Source organism: Lampris incognitus, chromosome 2, assembly GCF_029633865.1.
Source record: "Lampris incognitus isolate fLamInc1 chromosome 2, fLamInc1.hap2, whole genome shotgun sequence".
Classification (NCBI taxonomy): domain Eukaryota; kingdom Metazoa; phylum Chordata; class Actinopteri; order Lampriformes; family Lampridae; genus Lampris; species Lampris incognitus.
The window spans coordinates 88270879-88296485 of NC_079212.1; the positions used below are offsets into that span (position 1 = coordinate 88270879).

The 25607-nt window shown below is 46.5% G+C and overlaps 1 protein-coding gene across 1 annotated transcript in view; it reads left to right on the forward strand.

The window, feature by feature from the left end:
- The first annotated feature begins 9182 nt into the window (after positions 1 to 9182).
- prkcda (protein kinase C, delta a) overlaps positions 9183 to 25607 on the forward strand; it is a 27320-nt gene continuing 10895 nt past the window's right edge. The window contains exons 1-10 of the mRNA XM_056273048.1: positions 9183 to 9210; positions 17811 to 17940; positions 18145 to 18344; positions 18486 to 18552; positions 20658 to 20814; positions 21831 to 21862; positions 22003 to 22088; positions 22759 to 22888; positions 22983 to 23083; positions 25171 to 25267. Coding sequence (XP_056129023.1) covers positions 17832 to 17940; positions 18145 to 18344; positions 18486 to 18552; positions 20658 to 20814; positions 21831 to 21862; positions 22003 to 22088; positions 22759 to 22888; positions 22983 to 23083; positions 25171 to 25267 — 979 coding nt within the window. The 5' untranslated portion in view covers positions 9183 to 9210; positions 17811 to 17831. The remainder of the gene's footprint in view (positions 9211 to 17810; positions 17941 to 18144; positions 18345 to 18485; positions 18553 to 20657; positions 20815 to 21830; positions 21863 to 22002; positions 22089 to 22758; positions 22889 to 22982; positions 23084 to 25170; positions 25268 to 25607) is intronic.

Here is a 25607-nt window from a genome sequence, read left to right on the forward strand (position 1 = left end):
AAAGTAAACAGAAATTAGTTTTGAAGATAAATTTCACGGGTCACGGGTCACCCGTGGGTCGGGTCGGGAACCAATGGCTCGCGAGCATGTCCGGGTCATTGTAAAGGTGAAGAAATCAATTTTATCAGATAGCCAACTAGTTTATCCGCTTCAACCCTTGTAACGGAAAAGATGGCGAAAAGAAAAAAAGACGATGATTACCGTGCATTCCAGGCTGCGTGGACAGAGGAATTTGCATTTGTGGAGAGAGCAGGATCTGCGGTATGTCTAATATGCAATGATAAAATTGCATCGATGAAACGGTCAAATATAAAGCGGCACTTCGATACGCACCATGCTTCATTTGCATCGAAATATCCAGCGGGGGACAGCAGGAAAAGGGCATGCGAGGAGCTACAGCGGAGAGTGCAGACGAGTCAGCAGCAACTACGTGTGTGAACCAAGCAAGGTGACGGGAATTCCGCTAGCTTTGCGGGGGCTTTGGCAATAGTAAGGAATGGAAAGTCATTCACAGATGGCGAGTATGCCAAAACATTCATGCTTGATGTGGCCAATGAACTGTTTGATGACTTCCCAAATAAAGACAAGATAATCAAACGAATAAAAGACATGCCCCTGTCAGCAAGAACTGTGCACGATCGTAGCACCATGATGGCAAATCAAGTCGAGGAAACACAAATTAAGGACATAAACGCCGGGACATACTTTTCTCTCGCGTTAGATGAGTCAACAGACGTTAGCCATCTATCTCAGTGCAGTATCATTGCCAGGTATGCTGCAGGTGACACACTGCGTGAGGAAAGCTTGGCTGTTTTGCCAATGAAAGGGACAACAAGAGGAGAGGATTTATTCATGTCTTTCATAGAGTTTGCTAAAGAAAAAAAACTACCGATGGATAAACTTATTTCTGTCTGTACTGATGGTGCACCCTGTATGTTGGGGAAGAACAAAGGATTTGTAGCGCTTCTCCGTGAACATGAAAAGAGAGCCATCCTAAGTTTTCATTGCATCCTGCACCAGGAGGCGCTTTGCGCTCAGACGTGTGGCCAGGAGCTTGGCGAGGTGATGTCTCTGGTCATTCGAGTGGTCAACTTTATTGTTGCCCGAGCTTTAAATGATCGCCAGTTTAAAGCTCTGTTAGAAGAAGTTGGGAATCATTATCCCGGTCTGCTTTTACACAGCAACGTGCGTTGGTTGTCAAGGGGGAAGGTGCTCAGCCGTTTTGCAGCTTGCCTGAGTGAAATCCGGACTTTTCTTGAAATGAAAGGCGTCAAGCATCCTGAGCTAGACAACACTGACTGGCTCCTGCAGTTTCACTATCTCGTGGACATAACTGGCCATCTGAACCAGCTCAATGTGAAAATGCAAGGTATTGGAAATACAATCTCATCCCTTCAACAAGCAGTGTTTGCATTTGAAAGCAAGCTGGAAGTCTTTCTCAGGGACATTGAAACAGGTCGTCTTCTGCACTTTGAAAGACTGCAACAATTTAGAGATGCATGCTTAGCAAGTGACTCCACTCAACATCTGGATCTCCAGCAGCTAGCTGGCTTTACGTTCAATCTCCTGCAGTCATTCAAAGCACGTTTTGGAGAATTTCGTGCGCGCACTGGTCTTTTCAAGTTCATCACTCATCCACATGAGTGTGCAGTGGACAAAATCGACCTGACATGCATCCCCGGGGTCTCTATCGGAGACTTTGAGCTGGAAGTTGCTGACCTGAAGGCATCAGACATGTGGATGAGTAAGTTCAAGTCACTTAATGGAGAGTTGGAAAGTCTTGCGCGACAGCGAGCAGAGCTGGCGAGGGAACACAAGTGGACAGAAATTAAAAATCTTCAACCTGAAGACCAGCTGATTCTTAAAACTTGGAACGAGCTTCCTGTGACATACCACACAATGCAGCGTGTGAGTATTGCCGTATTGACCATGTTTGGCTCTACATATGCATGTGAACAGTCTTTCTCGCATATGAGGAACATTAAGACCAACCTACGCTCACGTTTAACTGATGGAAGCCTCAACGCCTGCATGAAGCTCAACCTCACCACGTATGAACCAGACTACAAGGCCATCAGCAAAACCATGCAGCACCAGAAGTCGCATTAAAAGTAAGACATATTTAATTTATTATACGTCTAAAATACTATATGGCTCTCAATGAAATATATTTAGAAATATTTGGCTTTTATGGCCCTCCCAGTCAAAAAGGTTCCCGACCCCTGGTTTAGATATATGTGTTAGTTTAGATATATGTGTTAGTTTAGATATATGTGTTAGTCTAGATATATGTGTTAGTTTACATATATGTGTTAGTTTGGATATGTGTGTTAATTTAGTTATATGTGTTAGTTTGGATATGTGTGTAAGTTTAGATATATGTGTTAGTTTGGATATGTGTTAGTTTAGATATATGTGTGTTAGTTTGGATATGTGTGTTAGTTTACATATATGTGTTAGTTTAGATATGTGTGTTAGTTTAGATATGTGTGTTAGTTTGGATATGTGTGTGCTTGTAGTTTTTGGATGTGGTTTTGTCCTTGTGTTGCACTGCTGTGGGCCGGGGGAGGTGATGTTTCGTTTCATTTCATGTGTGCAAGTTCATGAAATGAACTGACAAATAAAGTGCGTCTCATTCTAGTTCTGATTAAGGGGCTATGTCAGTCCTGTATACACAACTTGCTAACACTGTTTATGAGTGGTTGAAGCTAAGACCGGTATGTTGCTTTGGGGGCAGTCAACCAGGATAGCTTGGAGCATGTAATTTTTTTGCACAACATAAATTAATCAGCATCATAGCAACAACGTCATGTATGACATGACATTACCATACGTGAGGTCTCACCACCCATGACATGTGGTGAGATTTCAGACTGAGCAGACATAAGCACATGTCACAGATGATTATTACTTGTTTAAATGTGGTGTGAACAGTTCATAACAACCCCAGTAACCACTACAGATTCATGAGTACAGCTGTTGGCTAAATTATTTGTAAAACTTTTTTTTTAAAAAGATGAGTGAGAGACATGGATCAAGAGAGGAAGGGGGCCCACAGAGACTGCTTTTGTATAGGGCCCAGTATTTTGTGCCACACCCCTGTGTATTTTTAAGGCGTGGCAAGGGAGAATCCACGTGGTATGAGTATGTGTCTGTCAGAGATCGGACAGAGTGCAACTTCATATGAAATGCTCAGTGCCAATACACCATCATCACCGGCGGTCACTTGGGGTGGAGTATGGCCGTCCTCCCTCTGGGTCCTTCTGGGTCCTTCTGTGCCTGCAGCCACCACACGGTTCTTGGCAGGGGGTGGCCAGAGTCCAATGGCATGGAGAACCAAGACGATTGGGGACCACCCTCTGTTGCAGCCTTCATTCACCTTCACTGCCATTGTGACCTGGGGACATCTTCCACCAGTTCTGCCGTTGAGGTCTTTGTTGGATTGCGCTTCGTCTGGAACCTCCCCCTTGACCTGTCCGCCTTGGGTGACCCTACCAGGAGACAGGCTCCGGACAGCATAGCTCTTGGGATCATTGGTACACGCGAGCATCTCCACCATGAAAGGTTGGCGATGCAGGAGATCGCACACACACACACACACACACACACACACACACACACACACACACACACACACACACACACACACACACACACACACACACCACCCTATATGGTGGGGACCCCACATTGACTACTTTCATTCCCTGGACCTTAACCCTGACCTTAACCATCATAACTACATGCCTAACCTTAACTTTCACCCTAGCCGTAACCTGATCCTAATTCTAACCTTAACCCTAAACCCAAATCCTAACCCTAAAATAGACCTCCTTTTTCCTCATGCGGACCCGTAAAATGTCCCCACAAGTTAATTGCTCTAACGTAATGGGGACATTTAGTCAGGAACACTTTGTCATTTCACATCATGTGTACATGAAATGAAACGAAATATTGTTGTCCCCAGCCCACAGCAGTGCAACACAAAGACAAAAACACATATTCAAACACTACAAGAACACAGATATCCAAACTAAGAACACAGATATCCAAACTAGAACACATTTATCCAAACTAAAAACACACTCAAACTAGAACACATTTATCCAAACTAAGAACACATTTATCCAAACTAAGAACACAGATATCCAAACTAGAACACATTTATCCAAACTAAGAACACACTCAAACTAGAACACATTTATCCAAACTAAGAACACATTTATCCAAACTAAGAACTCAGATATCCAAACTAGAACACATTTATCCAAACTAAGAACACACCCAAACTAGAACACATATATCCAAACTAAGAACACATAATATCCAAACTAGAACACATATATCCAAACTAAGAACACATATATCCAAACTAGAACACATATATCAAAAGTAGAATACATATAGCCAAACTAAAAACATACATATCCAAACTAAGAACACATATATCCAAACTAAGAACACATATGTCTAAACTAAGATCACATTTATCCAAACTAAGAACACATATATCCAAACTAAGAACACATATATCCAAACTAAGAACACATATGTCCAAACTAGAACACATATATCAAAAGTAGAACACATATAGCCAAACTAAAAACATACATATCCAAACTAAGAACACATATATCCAAGCTAGAACACATATATCTAAACTAAGAACATATATGTCTAAACTAAGATCACATATATCCAAACTAGAACATATTTATCCAAACTAAGAACACATCCAAACTAGAACACATATATCCAAACTAGAACACATTTATCCAAACTAAGAACACATATATCCAAACTAGAACACATATGTCTAAACTAAGATCCCATATCCAAGCCAGAATACATATGTCCAAACTAAGAACACAGATATCCAAACTAGAACACATGTATCCAAACTAGAACACATATATCCAAACTAGAACACATATATCCAAACTAGAACACATATATCCAAACTAGAACACATATATCCAAACTAAGAACACAGATATCCAAACTAGAACACATATATCCAAACTAAGAACACATATATCCAAACTAGAACACATATATCCAAACTAGAACACATAGTATACCCCAACTAAGAACACATATCCAAGCCAGAACACATATATCCAAACTAAGAACACAGATATCCAAACTAGAACACATATATCCAAACTAAGAACATATATCCAAACTAGAACACATACATCCAAAGTAAGAACACATATATCCAAACTAGAACACATATATCCAAACTAGAACACATATATCCAAACTAGAACACAGATATCCAAACTAGAACACATATATCCAAACTAAGAACACAGATATCCAAACTAGAACACATATATCCAAACTAAGAAAACATATGTCTAAACTAAGATCACATATACCCAAACTAGAACACATAGTATACCCCAACTAAGAACACATATCCAAACTAGAACACAGATATCCAAACTAGAAGACATTTATCCAAACTAAGAACACATCCAAACTAGAACACATATATCCAAACTAGAACACATATATCCAAACTAAGAACACATCCAAACTAGAACACATATATCCAAACTAGAACACAGATATCCAAACTAGAACACATTTATCCAGACTAAGAACACATATCCAAACTAGAACACAGATATCCAAACTAGAACACATATATCCAAACTAAGAACACATATCCAAACTAAGAACACATATATCCAAACTAAGAACACATATATCCAAACTAAGAACACATATATCCAAACTAAGAACACATATCCAAACTAGAACACAGATATCCAAACTAAGAACACATATATGCAAACTAGAACACATATATCCAAACTAAGAACACAGATATCCAAACTAGAACACATATATCCAAACTAAGAACACATATCCAAACTAGAACACAGATATCCAAACTAGAACACATATATCCAAACTAAGAACACATACACTACCGTTCAAAAGTTTGGGATCACCCAAACAATTTTGTGTTTTCCATGAAAAGTCACACTTATTCACCACCATATGTTGTGAAATGAATAGAAAATAGAGTCAAGACATTGACAAGGTTAGAAATAATGATTTGTATTTGAAATAAGATTTTTTTTACATCAAACTTTGCTTTCGTCAAAGAATCCTCCATTTGCAGCAATTACAGCATTGCAGACCTTTGGCATTCTAGCTGTTAATTTGTTGAGGTAATCTGGAGAAATTGCACCCCACGCTTCCAGAAGCAGCTCCCACAAGTTGGATTGGTTGGATGGGCACTTCTTGCGTACCATACGGTCAAGCTGCTCCCACAACAGCTCAATGGGGTTCAGATCTGGTGACTGCGCTGGCCACTCCATTACCGATAGAATACCAGCTGCCTTCTTCTGCTCTAAATAGTTCTTGCACAATTTGGAGGTGTGTTTAGGGTCATTGTCCTGTTGTAGGATGAAATTGGCTCCAATCAAGCGCTGTCCACTGGGTATGGCATGGCGTTGCAAAATGGAGTGATAGCCTTCCTTATTCAGAATCCCTTTTACCCTGTACAAATCTCCCACCTTACCAGCACCAAAGCAACCCCAGACCATCACATTACCTCCACCATGCTTAACAGATGGCGTCAGGCATTCTTCCAGCATCTTTTCATTTGTTCTGCGTCTCACAAACGTTCTTCTTTGTGATCCAAACACCTCAAACTTGGATTCATCCGTCCACAACACTTTTTTCCAGTCTTCCTCTGTCCAATGTCTGTGTTCTTTTGCCCATCTTAATCTTTTTCTTTTATTGGTCAGTCTCAGATATGGCTTTTTCTTTGCCACTCTGCCCTGAAGCCCAGAATCCCGCAGCCGCCTCTTCACTGTAGATGTTGACACTGGTGTTTTGCGGGTACTATTTAATGAAGATGCCAGTTGGGGACCTGTGAGGCGTCTGTTTCTCAAACTAGAGACTCTAATGTACTTATCTTCTTGCTCAGTTGTGCAACGCGGCCTCCCACTTCTTTTTCTACTCTGGTTAGAGCCTGTTTGTGCTGTCCTCTGAAGGGAGTAGTACACACCGGTGTAGGAAATCTTCAATTTCTTAGCAATTTCTCGCATGGAATAGCCTTCATTTCTAAGAACAAGAATAGACTGTCGAGTTTCAGATTAAAGTTCTCTTTTTCTGGCCATTTTGAGCGTTTAATTGACCCCACAAATGTGATGCTCCAGAAACTCAATCTGCTCAAAGAAGTGCCCATCCAACCAATCCAACTTGTGGGAGCTGCTTCTGGAAGCGTGGGGTGCAATTTCTCCAGATTACCTCAACAAATTAACAGCTAGAATGCCAAAGGTCTGCAATGCTGTAATTGCTGCAAATGGAGGATTCTTTGACGAAAGCAAAGTTTGATGTAAAAAAAATCTTATTTCAAATACAAATCATTATTTCTAACCTTGTCAATGTCTTGACTCTATTTTCTATTCATTTCACAACATATGGTGGTGAATAAGTGTGACTTTTCATGGAAAACACAAAATTGTTTGGGTGATCCCAAACTTTTGAACGGTAGTGTATATCCAAACTAAGAACACATATATCCAAACTAAGAACACATATATCCAAACTAAGAACACATATATCCAAACTAGAACACATATATCCAAACTATGAACCCATATATCCAAACTAAGCAACCAAAAAAAAAATCACTGATGACTGTCGGAACTGCATAGGCTAGCAGTTAGCTTAACCTGTCCCGCTTCCACGCCCTGTCAGGCCTCCCTCGGTGTTTGCAATTCGGGTGCAGCTCCAGGCAGGGCCATGGTCTTTGGGCCCACCGGACGCAGCAGACCAGGCTCTCCCAGCCGATCCAGCGCCAGCTCTCCCAGCCATTAAACGAAGACACAAACTTAGAAGCAGACGTGGACAAAGACACTGCAGGGACGGCACTGGGTGAGGCCGCTGCAAACCTAAGTTTGCAGTGCCCGAGTTAGGTCCCTATTAGGATGGAAAAACCTGGTACAAACACACACACAGACACACAGACACACACACACACAGACACACACACACACACACACACACACACACACACACACACACACACACACACACTCAGACTCCTCTGTGGAGGTTACCTGTTTTGTCATGAGTCGGACATTCCAGGTTGTGCAAGTCGCTCAGTGTGAAACGCTGACACACCTGTACCTGTCAGCTCGTCTATGGGAGGCTCCACCTTTCAGTGCTGTTCACGTTTGTGTTGGCAACACACAGACCCGTTCAATTCCGCCAGCTGGCCCGTACCTGAATGAGTAACCCATTAGTAACTACATATACACATACTTTATGACTCACCCGGCAGAACTGGGAGCCAAAGCCAATAAAGACTAAATAAATGCTTCATTTCTCTTCTGGGTTTTTTGGTGTGCTGAGGATGAAAATAGCTGCACGGGCATGACAGCACCCTACATATGGGTTTATGTACCGGCTCGCTTGGACGTGTACGGGGGCTGCTGGCGGTGGGGGCGGTTGTGGTAAAGGGTGATTCTGGGAAAGGGAAGAGGGATGAGCGCTTGCTTCAGAGTTGATGCGCTTGCTTCACACCGAGCGCCAGTGAAAGCACCTGCTGCAGCTGATTCCGCCACCTCCACAAAGCGAGGCGCAGCCCAACACCAACCCCCCCCCACCCACCAGACGACCCCGGGCAGCCAGCTGTGCATGTCTAGCCTTCACGCGCACGCGCACACGCACGCACGCACACTTTATGTAAAAAGACCCCCCCACACACACACACATCTGCATATGGAGATGGGCAGTTTCCCAGTCCAGTCAGTATGTAATATTCCAGCGGTGCTTCGGTGCCGTGTGTGTGCGTGTGCGTGTGCGTGCGTGCGTGTGTGTGTGTGAGGTTTGACGTGACACGCAAGAGAAACGTCCCGTCCATCAGGGCACGGCACCTGAAACACGGCACGTAACCGTCCAGCCAAAACACTAAAACACAAAACCATTATTTGAAACAGGCCATCTGAGTACCCCCTCTGCATACCCTGTTCGTGAGACAGAGAGAGAGAGCGCGAGAGAGAGAGGGGGGCGGGTGTGCGTGCGCGCGTGCGCGCGTGTACGGGCGCGCGCGTGCTATGCGCCGCGCTGGGTACACGTCACAGTCGACCGAGAAGCTCGCTAGCGCGCCACTTCCTCAATCGGCGGTGTGAACGAGACGAAGAGGAGTCCAACTTTCTGCACACTCCGCGGAGCGAGGTGAGATTCGCCCTTTCTTCCGCGCTACTCGCGGACACTTTTCCGCCGTCTGCACGGACAGTTTAGCTGGACTCGGCCGGCGCCGACCTGCTTGGCCATCAGCGGGCAGGCGCAGCGGAACCGGCCGTTGTTTCCACGGTGTCCGGCGGAAAGCGCTAACCTGCCTGCTGCCTGCCTGCCTGCTGCCTGCCTGCCTGCTGCCTGCCTGCCTGCTGCCTGCCTGCCTGCTGCCTGCCTGCCTGCTGCCTGCCTGCCTGCCTGCTGCCTGCCTGCCTGCCTGCTGCCTGCCTGCATGCTGCCTGCTGCCTGTTGCCTCCCTGCTGCCTGCTGCCTGCCTGCCTGCTTGCTGCCTGCCTGCCTGCTGCCTGCTGCCTGTCTGTCATGCATGAGAAACAAACTTCTGCTATACGCGACTGCCACTTTTCCTCCCCGTATTAAGTCATGATGAACGAGTGGGGCTGCAGACCGGCCTGCACAAACGCGCACGCTTTCTCCTCTTTCAAGGAGATGGAAAACACCGATAAGGGGTTTTTGTGCCGTTCGTTGGCTACTACACCCAGCACGACCGGCGAGTTGCTCAGACTGAAGTGATTTACACACACGCCCCCCCCCCGGAAACGTGTTCAGTCACTGTGTTCAGTCTATAGCCCTGATTTTGTTTGTTTGTTTGTTTGTTTTCTTCTTCTTCTTCTTCAAACTGACATCGTGCAGCAGCGCCGGCCCAGGAATGTAGACAGGTCCGAACAGCGGCGGAGGGAGGGGGCGGGGGCGGGGGTTCAGTCTCTACAGAAGCTGCTAGTTCGTAAGAAAAATAAAACGGAAGTTCAATACATCACGTCAAACTTTATTTTTTTTCCTTTCTTTCTTTTTAACAGGAAATTAGTATGTGATTTTGGTTACGGAACGATCGCGAGGCCGGCCCAAGGTGCGCGCCAACCGCAGCACCACGGCCATACAATTGAACTTTCAACCACATCCTATTGAGGGAAATGCTGCGAGGCTCCCTTTCGCTTTGTTTTTGAGGGTTTTCGCGAACAGCCTGTGCACTTCAGCACACACGCACGCACGCACGCACGCCCACACGCGCGCCCGCAGTAATAAGCGCCCCCTGGTATCGCGCTGGCCGGTACCACAGCGTGTGGTCCAATGTTTTTCAGCCTTGCTCATCTGCTATGGTGGTTCGGTTTGTCCAAATTAGCTTCTTTTTCAACACCTTTCCACATGTGTGTATGTGTGCGAGAGAGAGAGAGCAACAGAGAGAGAGAGAGAGAGAGCAACAGAGAGAGAGAGCAATAGAGAGAGAGAGAGAGAGAGCAACAGAGAGAGAAAGAGAGAGAGAGAGAGAGAGAGAGCAATAGAGAGAGAGAGAGAGAGAGAGAGAGAGAGAGAGAGAGAGAGAGAGCAACAGGGAGAGAGAGAGAGAGCGAGAGAGAGATTAACAGAGAGAGAGCGAGAGACAGAGAGAGAGCAACAGAGAGCGAGAGAGAGCAACAGAAAGAGAGAGAGAGAGCAACAGAGAGAGAGAGAGGGGGGGGAGAGACAGAGAGAGAGAGACAGAGAGAGAGAGGGAGAGAGAGCAACAGAGAGAGAGAGAGAGAGAGATAGACAGAGAGGGAGAGAGAGAGAGAGAGAGAGAGAGAGAGAGAGAGAGAGAGAGAGAGAGAGAGAAACAAATATGGAAGTGGAAGTGGTAGGGTGTTTGGATGTGTATCTTTGGATCTGTTCCGCGGGGTTGCTGCCAGTTGTCAGGAGGACTCAGCTGGCCTGGCTGCGGTGTGGTGTTAATACAGAGAGGAGGAGGAGGAGGTCTAGGAGGAGGTCTAGCGGCGGCGGCAGCAGCAGCGTGGAAGTCAGGTTGAGCTGACCATTGCGGTGAGAGTCCCAGCTCCCTGCCAGGGACTGATGCTCGTTTTTCCAGCTCTGCAGCTTTCCTTTCATCTGTCTTTGTACTCTCGCATAAGATGCAGGCAGGCTGTGAGGATCGGGGCAAACTAATAGCGCATGTCCCCCCCCTCCCCCTCTCTCTATCTGCCACTCTCAAACTGTATCTCATTAATTAAATCACCTGAATGGTACTGTTGTGTCCGAATCTGTCTCGTTAAAGAGACTTGTTGAGTCTGCTGTGTGGGTTGTGCACCACATACGCCACAGTTCTTATTCGCACGCCTCCTGGTGCCTCATATGATTACGTTGGGGGCTCAGCTGCGTGTCTTTTTTTCATTAGGTGTCAAATGGTAAAAAAAAACCAACCCAAAACATCGAAATTCAGTTATTCTGTTATAGAAATCTGGCGTTTGTCTTTGTAGACACGCGCACACACACACACACACACACACACACACACACACACACGTCTGCCGTCGTTACGTAAGGACTCAAAATGTCCATATTTGCCCTGGCGGCGTCTGCACGGTCCCCGGGTTTCTGTTGTTTGAGCACGATCATTAAATCCTTTACTTCCTACACGTACACGTTGCTGCTGCTGCTGGTGGCACTTTTCCCGTCTCGGTGTGTCCATGCGTGCAGATGAGCGGGGTGTCCGTGTGTGTCCATGCGTGCAGATGTGTGTCCATGCGTGCAGATGTGTGTCCATGTGTGCGGATGAGCGGCGTCTTAATCTCAGGAAGCCAGGCCGGGGGTGCGGTGCTGCACCTGAGCCTGTGCAGAAGTGGTGAGTTTGACGAGCAGGGCTAGCGGAGAGCGCGACGCGTGCCGTTTGGCTGATAATCCATTGCCGCTGCCCTCAATCGCTCAGCGAGTTTACTATCGATTAATACCCCCCAAGCCCTCGGCAAGAGGAGGCGAGAGGACCGAGGGCTCACATCCAGCGCACTTCATTTTTGTTTTCTGTTGAAATTTTCTGCTTCTTATGGCACCGGCCTGGGTGCTGGGGTTGTGAATACCAGCCAGGCGTGCTGCGGTGCTGTGTGCTTGCAGCTGGATTAGAGACATGTCGAGGCTCGCGCTGGCTTTGTAACACAGAGCAACCCCCCCCCCCACCACCACCACCAGAAAAACAACCTTAGGTGTGTTACAACACACCTGACACACCTGACGACGAGGCTTGATAAATGCAGCCGGGTCTTGAGCAGATGATGCTGCTGCAAGCGGAGGCTTTGCAGGGCCCGTGAGGGTAAATGCTGCGAGTCGTCCGTCGGCTCTGTGAAAACAGAGGTCTGGATTCTGGTTCTCCCACGGAGAAAGTTCGAGCCTAAGCCAACAGATTTTTTTTTATAGCTGCAATATGTACACAAACACTTAATGAGGCGCGCGCGCGCGCACACATACTTGGGTCCCATAAATGTGGCTGATGCTGACCTTTCACCGATATTTCCCCACCGGCCCTAGTTCAACCTGCGTGCTGTGTTTGCTCCCTGAAAATGAGTTTTTTTTTACCATTCACCTCAGGGTAACTTCACCCAGCGCGTCGGCTTGTCTCCGTCCAGTTTGTGCACTTAGGAAACGGACAATAGCTGTTTGTGAGGCCGGAGGACGAGGTGTGTGCCTTTGATCGAACGTAGTTTGGGGACGTTTTCTCCGCCGGCGTTGAAATGATGCTCAGCTGGGTGTGTCGGTCTCTGATAAAGGCTTTACGGGAATGCATCAAGGTGAGGTTTCAAAGTACAACAGCAATGAGAGAGTCTCACTGCGTTCATGGTCAGATGTTCTCGCCCGCTGAGGACTTGACTGAGGACTTGGTAGCAGAAGCTGGTACACATAGTTGTTGTTTTTACTAGCGTCTCACCGGTCAGGTGTCTGGAATGACAACATTTCATTTTCTTAATTTGTCCGTCATACAAGTCATACTACTACTCCTACTACTACTACTTTTGGCTGCTCCCATTAGGGGGCGCTACATCGGATCATCCGTTTCCATCTCTTCCTGTCCTCTGCATCTTCCTCTGTCACACCAGCCACCTGCATGTCCTCCCTCACCACATCCATAAACCTCCTATTTAGCCTTCCTCTTCTCCTCTTCCCTGGCAGCTCCATATTCAGCATCCTTCTCCCAATATACCCAGCATCTCTCCTCCACACATGTCCACACCATCTCCATCTTGTCTCTCTTGATTTGTCTCCAAACCGTCCACCCTGAGCTGTCCCTCTAATATACTCGTTCCTAATCCTGTCCTCCTTCATCACTCCCAATGAAAATCTTATCATCTTCAACTCTGCCATCTCCAGCTCCTCCTCCTGTCTTGTCATCAGTGCCACTGTCTCCAAACCATACAACATAGCTGGTCTCACTACCATCTTGTAAACCTTCCCTTTAACTCTTGCTGGTACCCTTCTGTCACACATCACTCCTGACACTCTTCTCCACCCACTCCACCCTGCCTGCCCTCTCTTCTTCACCTCTCTTCTGCACTACCCGTTACTTTGTACAGTTGACCCCAAATATTTAAACTCATGCCTTCGTCACCTCTACTCCTTGCATCCTCACCATTCCACTGTCCTCCCTCTCATTCACGCATAGGTATTCCATCTTGCCCCTACTGACTTTCATTCCTCTTTTCTCCAGTGCATACCTCCACCTCTCCAGGCTCTCCTCCACCTTCACCCTACTCTTGCTACAGATCACAATGTCATCTGCAAACATCATTGTCCACGGAGACTCCTGCCTGATCTTGTCTGTCATCCTGTCCATCAACGTTGCAAACAAGAAAGGGCTCAGAGCCGATCCTTGATGTAATCCCACCTCCACCTTGAACCATCTGTCATTCCACCCACACACTTCACCACTGTCACACTTCCCTCATACATATCCTGCACCACTCCTACATACTTCTCTGCAACTCCCGACTTCCTCACACAGTGTCACACCTCCTCTCTCGGCACCCTGCCATAAGCTTTCTCTAAATCCACAAAGACACAATGTAACTCCTTCTGGCCTTCTCTATACTTCTCCATCAACATTCTCAATGCAAACATCACATCTGTGGTGCTCTTTCATGGCATGAAACCATACTGCTGCTCGCTGATCATCACCTCTCCTGTTAACCTAGCTTCTATTACTCTGTCCCATGTCTTCATGCTGTGGCTGATCAACTTTATACCTCTGTAGTTGCTACATTTCTACACATCACCCTTGTTCTTGAAAATCGGTACTTCATCTCCACTCCAGGCATCCTCTCACTTTCCAAGATTGTGTTAAACAATCTAGTTAAAAACCCCACTGTCATCTCTCCTAAACATCTCCATGCCTCCACAGGTATATGTTACCAGGACCAACTGCCTTTCCAATCTTCATCCTCTTCATAGCTTCCCTCACTTCCTCCTTGCTGATCCACTGCATTTCCTGATTCACTATCCCCACATTGTCCAACGTTCTCCCTCTCTCATTTTCTTCATTCATCAGCCCCTCAAAGTACTCCTTCCACTTTCTCAGCACACTCTCCTCACTTGTCAGCACATTTCCATCTCTAACCTGCTGCACATCCTTAACCTGCTGCACATCCTTCCCATCGTGGTCTCGCTGTCTAGCCAATCGGTACAAGTCCTTTTCTCCTTCCTTAGTGTCTAACCTGTCATACAACTCACCATACACCTTTTCCTTTGCCTTTGCCACCTCTCTCATCACTTTACACTGCATCTTCTTGTACTCCTGTCTGCTTTTTTCACCTCTCTGACTATCCCACGTCTTCTTTGCCAAACTCTTCCTCTGTATACTTTGCTGTACTTCCTCATTCCACCACCAAATCTCCTTGTCTTCCTTCCTCTGTCCTGATGACACACCAAGTACCTTCCTAGCTGTCTTCCTCACTATTTCTGTAGTGCTTGCCCAGACATCCAGCAACTCTTCACTACCACCCAGTGCCTGTTTTAACTCCTGCCTGAACTCCACACAACAGGCTTCCTTCTTCAACTTCCACCATTTGATCTTCGGCTGTGCCTTCACTCTCTTCCGCTTGTTGGTCTCCAAAGTCATCTTACAGACCACCTTCCGATGCTGCCTAGCTACGTTCTCCCCTGTCACCACCTTGCAATGTCCAATCCCTTTCAGATCGCGCCTTCTACATAAGTAATTGTCCTTGCACTTTCCTCCATTCTTGTACATCACCCTGTGTTCCTCCCTCTTCTTGAAATATGTATTCAACACAGCCATTTCAATCCTTTTTGAAAAATCCACCACCAGCTGTCCTTTCACATTTCTCTCCTTGACACCATACCTTCCCATCACCTCCTCATCAACTCTGTTCCCTTCACCAACATGCCCATTGAAATCTGCTCCAGTCACCACTCTCTCCTCCTTGGGTACCCTCTCCACCACTTCATCCAACTCACTCCAGAATTCTTCTTTCTCTTCTATCTCACACCCAACTTGCGGGAGATAGGTGCTGATAACATTCAGCAATACACCTTCGATTTCCAGCTTCATACTCATCACTCTGTATGACACTCTTCACCTCCAGCACACTGTTGACATATTCTTCCTTCAGAATTACCCCTACCCCATTTCTCCTCTCATTCGCACCACGGTAGAAGTTTGAACGCACCTCCGATGCTCCTAGCCTTACTCCCCTTCCATCTGGTCTCTTGCACACACAGTATACCTACCTTTCTTCTTTCCATCATATCAGCCAGCTCTCTCCCTCTACCAGTCATAGTGCCAACATTCAAAGTTCCGACTCTCACCTCCACACTCCTACCCTTCCTCCTCTCTAGCTGCCTCTGGACATGCCTTCCCCCTCTCCTTTCCCCTCTCCTTCGCCCAACAGTAGCATAGTTTCCACCAGCACCCTGCTGGTTAACAGCGCCGGTGGCGGTCGTTAGTAACCCGGGCCTCAACTGATCCGGTATGGAAATCTTATTTATGACCCACATAGTATTTGATTTGGCAAAGATTTTACGCCGGATGCCCTACCTCAGTGTTTCCCAACCCAGTCCTCAAGGAATCCCTATCCTGCAGATTTTCATTGTAACCCTGCATAGGTAGCCCTGCTTGTACTTACTCAACCAATCATCTCACAGCACTTAATTATGCAAGGTGTGCAACATCTGACATAATTCATTGCTGATTGGTTGAATAACTACAAACAGGTATCTATTCGGGGTTGCAAAGAAAATTGCAGGATAGGGGTTCCTTGAGGACTGGGTTGGGAAACACTGCCTTACCTGACGCAACCCTCCCCATTTATTCAGACTTGGGACCGGCACTAAGAAGGCACTGGCTTGTGCATCCTCAGTGGCTGGGTTTCCATCATACAAGGCATACAAACACAAATTGAAGGCGTGCTTTCTCATTGACATTCTCTTGTAGGTGTTTGGTCTTTCAACAGATGTATAGAATGCATATCACATATAGACCTTTCGCTTCCGTTGTGGGAAGATGGGGGCGCAAAGTCACATTTGCAGCGGCCTCACCCAGTACCGTGTGGGAAGATGGTGGTATGAATTCATGTTTGCGGCAGCCTCACCCAGTACCGCCCATGCAGTGTCTTTGTCCAAGTCTGCGTCTAAGTTTGTCTTCATTTGATGGCTGGGAGAGCTGGCGCTGGATTGGCTGGGAGAGCTTGGTCTGCTGCGTCCTGTGGGCCCAGGGCCATGGCCCTGCCTGGAGCTGTGCACAAAGAGGAAACACCGAGGGCAGTCTGACAGGATGCGGAAGCGGGGCAGGCTAAGCTAACTGCTAGCCCAGGCAGACCGGCAGTTCCGATAACACCAAGGGCGGTCTGGCGGCGGCCTTGCCTAGCCTTGATTGGAGTTTGGGGAGGTGTGTTGAAGGTATCTGGCTGGGAGAGCTAGCATTGGATCAGCTGAGGGAGCTTGGTCTGCTGCGTCCTGTAAGCCCAAGGACCCCGGCACTGACCAGAGCTCCGCCCGAAGAGGAAACACCGAGGGCGGTCTGACAGGATGTGGAAGCAGGGCAGGCTAAGCTAACTACTAGCCCATGCAGACTGGCAGTTCCGATAACACTGAGAGTGGTTTGGCGGCGGCCTCGCCTTGCCTCGACTGTGTTGTTAGTGTCATCGTGTGGAGTGTGGAGTGGTGTGTTGAAGGTGTCTGGCTGGAGAGCTGGCGTTGGATCAGCTGAGGGAGCCTGGTCTGCTACGTCCTGTGTGCCCAGGGACCACGGCCCTGCCTGGAGCTGTGCACGAAGAGGAAACACCAAGGCCAGTCGGACAGGATCCGGAAGCAGGGCAGACTAAGCTAACTGCTAGCCCATGCAGAGCGGCAGTTCTGACAGTCATCCTGGCTGGCATTCATTCTCCTGGACAGTGATTTTTAAAAAAAATTTAGTTTAGATACATGTGTTAGTTTGGATATGTGTTTTCTTGTAGTTCTTGTAGTTTTTGGATATGTGTTTTTGTCTTTGTGTTGCACTGCTCTGGGCTTGGGGAAACCATGTTTCATTTAATTTCATGTGCGCAAGTGCATCAAATGAAATGACAAAGTGATTCTCACCTACTTCAACTGGAACTGTCACTCTCTATGGATGTGTGAATATACCTGCACACAGGTTAAAAAAAAATAATTTTGATAATAAACTGAAGCTAAGTCATGATTCACATGTGTGTATGGCCAGCAGGTTTCTGTGTAGCTGACATGTGACTTCAGATAAATATGTCCGGGGTAACTCTGGTGCTCTGTGACAACAGGTGACTCCGGCGCTCGTCTCAATGGCGCCTTTCTTGAGGATTGCCTTCAACGCCTATGACCTGGGCGTCCTTCCCCCCTTGGCCGATCCCCCCTTCTGTGCTATCAAGATGAAGGAGGCTCTGACTACCGGTGAGAAAACCTATGACACAGTAAAATTACATTCATTACACAAGCTGTGTAAACTTGTCATAAACTAATAATAAAGCAGCTTGCATCCCATTGCTTTGGCATATAATAATAAGCATCAATTCATAACTTCCCCACCCCCCCACCCCCCTCTCCCACACATACACACACACATACACACACAAACTCACAAATACATTTTCCTAGTGCGTGGTAAAACCTTGGTTCAACGAAAGCCCACCATGTTCCCCGCCTGGACGTCTAGTTTTGATGCCCACATCTACGAGGGCCGCGTACTACAGGTGCTGCTGATGAAGACTGCTGAAGAGGCCCTGGCAGAGGTCACCGTTGGTGTGTCTAACCTTGCCGAACGCTGCAAGAAAACCAATGGACGTGGTGAATTCTGGGTAGGACATCAGAGAGACACATGTTTTTGTGTAGAGTAATATTCCTTGAGAGTAACACTTCAGTTGCTTTTGTGTAACTGTGTGTGTGTGTGTGTGTGTGTGTGTGTGTGTGTGTGTGTGTGTGTGTGTGTGTGTGTTCAGATTGATCTCCAGCCCTCTGGCAGAGTGCTGATGGCGGCACAGTACTTCTTGGAAGGAGCTGATACAGGTGAGACATGATGAAATTTAACATCTCCCATCTTTTCCTTTATCCTCATCTGCTTTTATCAGATCTGTTGTATACACTCTGCACACTTTTCCTGAAGCCAGAAAAGTGTCTGAAGAGTTTGTATCTACTTCACATCAGTGGTATGGGGAAGTGGTTTGTGTCCGCCAACTAACTTTAGCTTTTGCCAAATGTCATGTTGCTTAATTTTGATCTTTAGCCACTGTTCAGTGTTTTGCTTCTTTAACTTTGTTTCAGCCCTGTACCCCTACATACACAGAGAATACTGGTCTTACTACCAACAATTATCGGCCCATATCAAACCTCCCGTTTCTAAGTAAAATAATTGAAAAAGTTGTTTTCCAGCAGCTGAACAACTTTTTTGACACTGAAACAACAGTTTTGATGTTTTCCAGTCAGGATTTCGACCACACCACAGCACTGAGACTGCTCTTGTTAAGGTCTTTAATAACATCCGCTTAAACACAGACAGTGGCAGAAACTCAGTCCTGGTATTATTGGATTTCAGTGCTGCATTTGACACAGTTGACTAAAACATATTACTAGACTGACTGGAAAACTAGGTGGGACTTTCTGGCACAGTACTAAACTGGTTTGAATCCTGCTTAAAGGACAGGGACTACTTTGTGTCTATAGGTAATTACAAATCTTATCTTAAAAAGAATGTAAGCTCCTGTGGAGTTCCCCAAAACTTCCAGAATGAAGCCCTTGGGAACTCCACAGGTCAATTAAAAAAATAAAATAAAAAAAAGACCTGAGGAGTTCCCCAAGGCTCCATTCTGGGGTCACTTCTGTTTAACATCTATACGCTCCCACTAGTTCAGATTATGGAAAAAAAAACAAAATTATGCAGATGACAGACAGGTTTACCTAACCATATACGTGTATCCCATACAAGGATCGAGTAAGTGCTTTGAACAAATCAACGATTGGATTTCTCAGAATTTTCTTCAATTAAACAAAGATAAAAATGAAGTAATTGTCTTTGGAGCCAAGAAAGCAATTAAAAGTCAGTACTCAGCTACAATCAGTCATTTTAAAAACCACAAACCAAGCATGAAATGTTGGTGTAGTCATGGACCCAGACCTGAATCTATATAGCCACATTAAGACAATTACAAAGTCAGCCTACTATAACCTGAAGAATATATTAAGAATTAAAGGATTTATGTCTCAGCAGGAATTGGAAAAACTTGTCCTTGCGTTTATCTTCAGGTGATGACTACTATAACGGTGTCTTTACAGGTCTCTCTAAAAAAACTGATCAAATAGCTGCAGCTGATTTAGAATGCAGCTGCTCAAGTCCTTACTAAGACCAAAAAAAGTGTATCACATCACTCCAGTTCTAAGGTCGTTACACTGGCTTCCTGTCCATTAAAGAATTGATTTTAAAACTCTGCTCTTGGTTTATAAAGCACTAAATGGTTTAGGGCCAAAATAAATTTCTGATCTTCTGCTACACTATGAACCAACCAGACCGCTCAGATCGCCTGGGACAGGTCTGCTTTCGTCCCCCAGAGTCAAAACTAAACATGGAGAGGCAGCTTTTTGTTATGCAGCGCATATCTGGAACAAACTCCCAGAAAACTGCAGGTCTGCTACAAATCTCAGTCCTTTTAAATCAAGGCTGAAGACTTACCTGTTTGCCGCTGCCTAAGATGAAATAAAATTTGAAGCTTTTGATTAACATCTTACACTGCACTCTAACTTTTACTCTCTTTTTATTTGTTCTTAAATGTATTTTTATTGCCTTATGTTGCTTTTCTTAATGCCTTTGAATTGCCTTGATGCTGAAATGTGCTGTACAAATAAATGTGCCTTGCCTTATTAATTAATCATAGCAATTTTTCTATTCTTTGCTAATCATATCTTATCAATCAGAGTACCTGCATGATTAATTTACTATATATATAACAATATTATATATAGATTCAAACCAGCACGATTAATTTACTATATATAATGATATTAATTTCCAGTGGGTCCTTATAGATTAACATTAGGGTTATCAATGTATGACCTGTGCTTCATCTGCAATCTACAATGTTGCAGGGTGACTGATCTATCTCCTTCTGTCTATCTGATAGAAAATAAGCAGGCTGTGAAGGAGGGAGAAGCCCCTACCCTGAACCGAAGACGAGGGGCTATCAAACAGGCCAAGATACACTTCATAAAGAATCATGAGTTCATTGCCACCTTCTTCAGGCAGCCCACCTTCTGCTCCGTCTGCAGGGACTTTGTCTGGTCAGTCCAACCTGCACCTCCACCACCATGAACAGAACCCAGTGATGGCTCATGGGGAACTGATAAACTGTTAATAAGCAGGCTACAAGGCTCGAGAGTACAGACCCCATGGAGTGAATTAAATATATGTATTCGAGCACCCCCCCCCCACTAGTGCTGGGTGATGTGGAAAATATTATTATTGAAAAAATCATAGGGAGTTTTTCTCGATAATATATATATATAATGTCTGCTTACAGTTCTAAAATTTGGATATTTAAGAATCCAAGTGAGGTTCAACTCATTGAACTGTTTGGTAATGTAAAGTATATCAAACCAAAGCTAATTTTCAAATAATACTCCTTTAAATATTTCAGACCTCATTTTGGGAGAAACTTTAGGTAATGGATTATTTTCATCTTTAATTTAGAGCAAACTTGTCTATCAAGGTATAACAATATTTAAATTTCCTCCCGCTACAATACCACTGAAAGACAATAGATGATGAATTATTGCCTAGGCCTATCTCCCACTACATCTGGCAGTCCTAAAACCCACTAAGAGACTGAGTTTGAGACTCTATTTGTGAGTAATTTCTTTGAAATACGTGTCCATTAATGTCGGAGCTTCAACATTTCGGCGTCTATGATACCGTACCTCGTCGTTTAATGAGTAAAGATCTCCGCTGGTGCTGTTTCTCCATCGGAGCCCACTTTGTTTTGCGGGTGAGGAAGTTCAGACAGAGTGAAAGCCCTGATACTCGAATCGCCCGGGCCCTCTCGGGGTGGCCCTTACCAGTGAAAGCTCTGATACTCCGATCGCCCGGGCCCTATTGGGGTGGCCCTTACCAGTGAAAGCTCTGATACTCCGATTGCCCGGGCCCTATCGGGATGGCCCTTATCAGTGGCACGTGATGAGTCAGAAGAAGCACTCACATCTTGTCTGAAGTCGTCCTTATCAACAGCACTCAGTCCCCAGCCAATCAATCGGTGACAGAATGTAACCCGGTCATGTGTCTGTCTCTTTGTCTTCCACAGGGGTCTCAACAAGCAAGGCTACAAATGCAGACGTAAGGCCGCAGGACCGCACAACGCAACAGTCCTGCTTTCACAGTACCGCTTTATCTTTCCCGCCAAATGAAAGCCACATGCGCACCTACGGCTAATGCGCCGCAGCGCTCACCCCGCTCTCATCTCTCTGCTTCCTCAGAATGCAACGCGGCCATCCACAAGAAGTGCATTGACAAAATCATTGGCAGATGCACCGGCACGGCTGCCAACAGCCGTGACACTGTGGTATGTTACTTTATTTTACTTATTTATTCATTTATCTTTACTGTGCGCTATGTCTATTGTCCGTTGTCCAAGTACAACTTCAGGGTTTTCTCACCCCGGCTTTTTCCACGGCATCGATTAGACTGGTAGAGAAGGTACCGCCCTTTGACGGTGACGTCGCCGAATGAGGAACTCTTATTGGGTCATGGCACGATGGAGAGTCAGGCGGCAGTTAGACATGGCAGCCAATGGAAATGAAGCCCCCTCCGGTGGCCATCGATATTCATTGATAATGGCGATCAAAGACCGGATCGCATAGATAATGGTGCCGTTGAAAGGGTCAACTGTGGAGCACACACACACACACACACACACACACACACACACAGAGGCGTTTGAATGGTGGAAAAGCTGGGATGAGTGGGTAACTCAGGGGGCGTGGACTCGGAGACACCTTAAATCAGGGTAGAAACAAAGGAGACCAGGGAAGACAGGAGGAACTTTGGAACCCCCTCCTGTGTCTGCCCGCTCGGTTCTGGGTTGTTTCTAGGGAACTAGTGAGCCCCGAGAGAGGGAAAGAGGAATGAGGCAAGTGTGCAGGCCAGTGAGGAGGCATGGTAATGGGCCCGTCATTTTCATCCCGCTCCTACCCCTCGGTCTTACCCGTGACGAGCCCTGTTCCTCTCCGCAGTTCCAGAAGGAGCGCTTCAAGATCGACATGCCGCACCGTTTCAAGATCAACAACTACATGAGCCCGACCTTCTGCGACCACTGCGGCAGCCTGCTGTGGGGTCTGGTCAAACAGGGCCTGAAGTGTGAAGGTGAGGCGCCGCGCCGGTTGATGTGCTTGTTGTGCGTTGGCGTGGTGGCTCTTGTGGCGGCCAAACAGTGAACGAGCTTGGTCCTCTGTTGTAGATTGTGCCATGAATGTCCATCACAAGTGTCAGGACAAGGTGGCCAACCTGTGTGGAATCAACCAGAAACTACTGGCTGAGGCACTGACACAAGTCACCCAGGTGAGTCCAGTGAAGTGTGTGTCTGTGTGTGTGTGTCTGTGTGCGTGCAGACAGAAGGATCGCTCAGTGTGCGACACCGGACCCAGATCCAGTTTTTTGGCGGAGGGAACCTGAGCTTCCAGTCTTGACTTGTTTAAGGACAAGAAGCCGGTGCTTCTGTGGGGCCCGTCTGGGTCCAGCCAGCCAGTCCAACTTGATTCGTCTTTCACACATCACGTGGCCAGCAGTGGGCTTTGTGTGAGAGCGGATAAAGATATACATCGAAGGGCGTCCGGTTGGTGTAGCGGTCTATTCCGTTGCCTACCAACACGGGGATCGCCGGTTCGAATCCCCGTGTTATCTCCGGCTTGGTCGGGCGTCCCTACAGTCCCAATTGGCCTTATCTGAAGGTGGGAAGCCGGATGTGGGTGTGTATCCTAGTCGCTGCACGACACCCATACAAAATACTACACACCCATACCAAATACACGACACCCATACAAAATACTACACACCCATAGAAAATACTACACACATGGCCATACAAAATACTGCACACCCATAGAAAATACTACACACCCATAGAAAATACTACACACCCATACCAAATACTACACACCCATAGAAAATACTACACACCCATACGAAATACTACACACCCATACAAAATACACGACAGCCATACAAAATACTACACACCCATACAAAATACTACACACCCATACCAAATACTACACACCCATAGAAAATACTACACACCCATACAAAATACACGACACCCATACCAAATACTACACACCCATAGAAAATACTACACACAGATACCAAAATACAACACACCCATACAAAATACTACACACCCATACCAAATACTACACACCCATACAAAATACTACACACCCATACAAAATACACGACACAGGTAGTTCTGCTGCTCTGCATGGCGGGACATATTTTGTGCTTTATTTCCTGGGAAAGGTGAACCGGGAATGTGGGAGCGCTGCAGTTGGCCTTCAGAGGCTCGCTGGTTCGAAACCTTCATTGTGTAGTTGGAGGACATGTTGTTGCACCCCGCGGAGAACCCGTCCTATCTGTGTGACCTCGCTCTGTGCTCCTGACAGACGTGGGCGAGTAAATACGCCACCCCTCGGTAGGGTAAAACATGACACCTGATCTGCGGTCCCTGGAGACCCAGCCATGTGAAACACAGATCTCTCTTTTATTTTGTTTTATTATATTTTATATTTCTCCCCCTTTCGCTCCCCAATTGTACTCGGCCTATTACCCCCCGCTGTTCCGAGCCGTCCCGGTCGCTGCTCCGCCCCTCTGCCAGGCCGGGGAGGGCTGCAGACTACCACACGCCTCCTCCCATACATGTGGCGTCGCCAGCTGCTTCTTTTCACCTGACAGTGAGGAGTTTCACCAGGGGGACGTAGTCCCCCCCCCTCCCCCAAACAGGCACCTCGGCTGACTAGAGGAGGCGCTAGTGCAGCGACAGGGACACATACCCACATCCGGCTTCCCACCCGCAGACACCGCCAATTGTGTCTGTAGGGACAGCCGACCAAGCTGGAGGTAGCGCGGGGATTCGAACCGGCGATCCCCGTGTTGGATAACTATCCATGTATCCATTATCCAAGCTGCTTATACCAGTCGGGGTCGCAGGACGCTGGAGTCTATCCCAGCAGTCATTGGGCGACAGGTGGACAGACACCCTGGACAGGCCGCCAGTCCATCACTGGGAACACACACACACATAGTACACACATAGTACACACATAGTACACACACAGATACACACACTCACACACACACCTAGGGACAATGTAGTACGACCCATTCACCTGACCTACATGTCTTTGGACTGTGGGAGGAAACCCATGCAGACACAGGGAGAACATGCAAACTCCACACAGAGGACGGACCTGGGACGACCCCCAAGGTTGGACAATCTCGGGGTTCGAACCCAGGGCCTCCTCGCTGTGAGGCGGGCGCGCTAACCACTGCGCCACCGTGCCGCCCTCTTATACCAACGTCCTGTTTTACTCTTACAGTTTTATTCACTCAAGTGTTTTTTTTTATTTCTATTTTTCTTTTCTGTCCGTCAGAAGTCATCCACCCGCCGCTCAGACCCAAACTTGCCCAACATGCCTGATATTGGCGTCTACAATGAGGTGAACCAGAACCCTAATCTGGAGGTTAATGGTGGGTATTTCTGACAATCTAGAGGTTTTTTCATCAACAGTGTGTGTGTGTGTGTGCTTATACACACACACACACACACACACACACACACACACACACACACACACACACACATACATACATACATACATACATACATACATACATACATACATACATATAACGATGTATATATAGTGACCATATATATAGTGACACACACACACATTTATCCAAAGGAGTTGAATCAAGTGCAACTGGACTTGGTATATATCCGTCCGGACTAGCTTGGTCTAGTCAGAAAGGCACGAACTGAGGAAGCCTCTTGGATGAGAGGCGAAACGTCTTCACGGATATATAC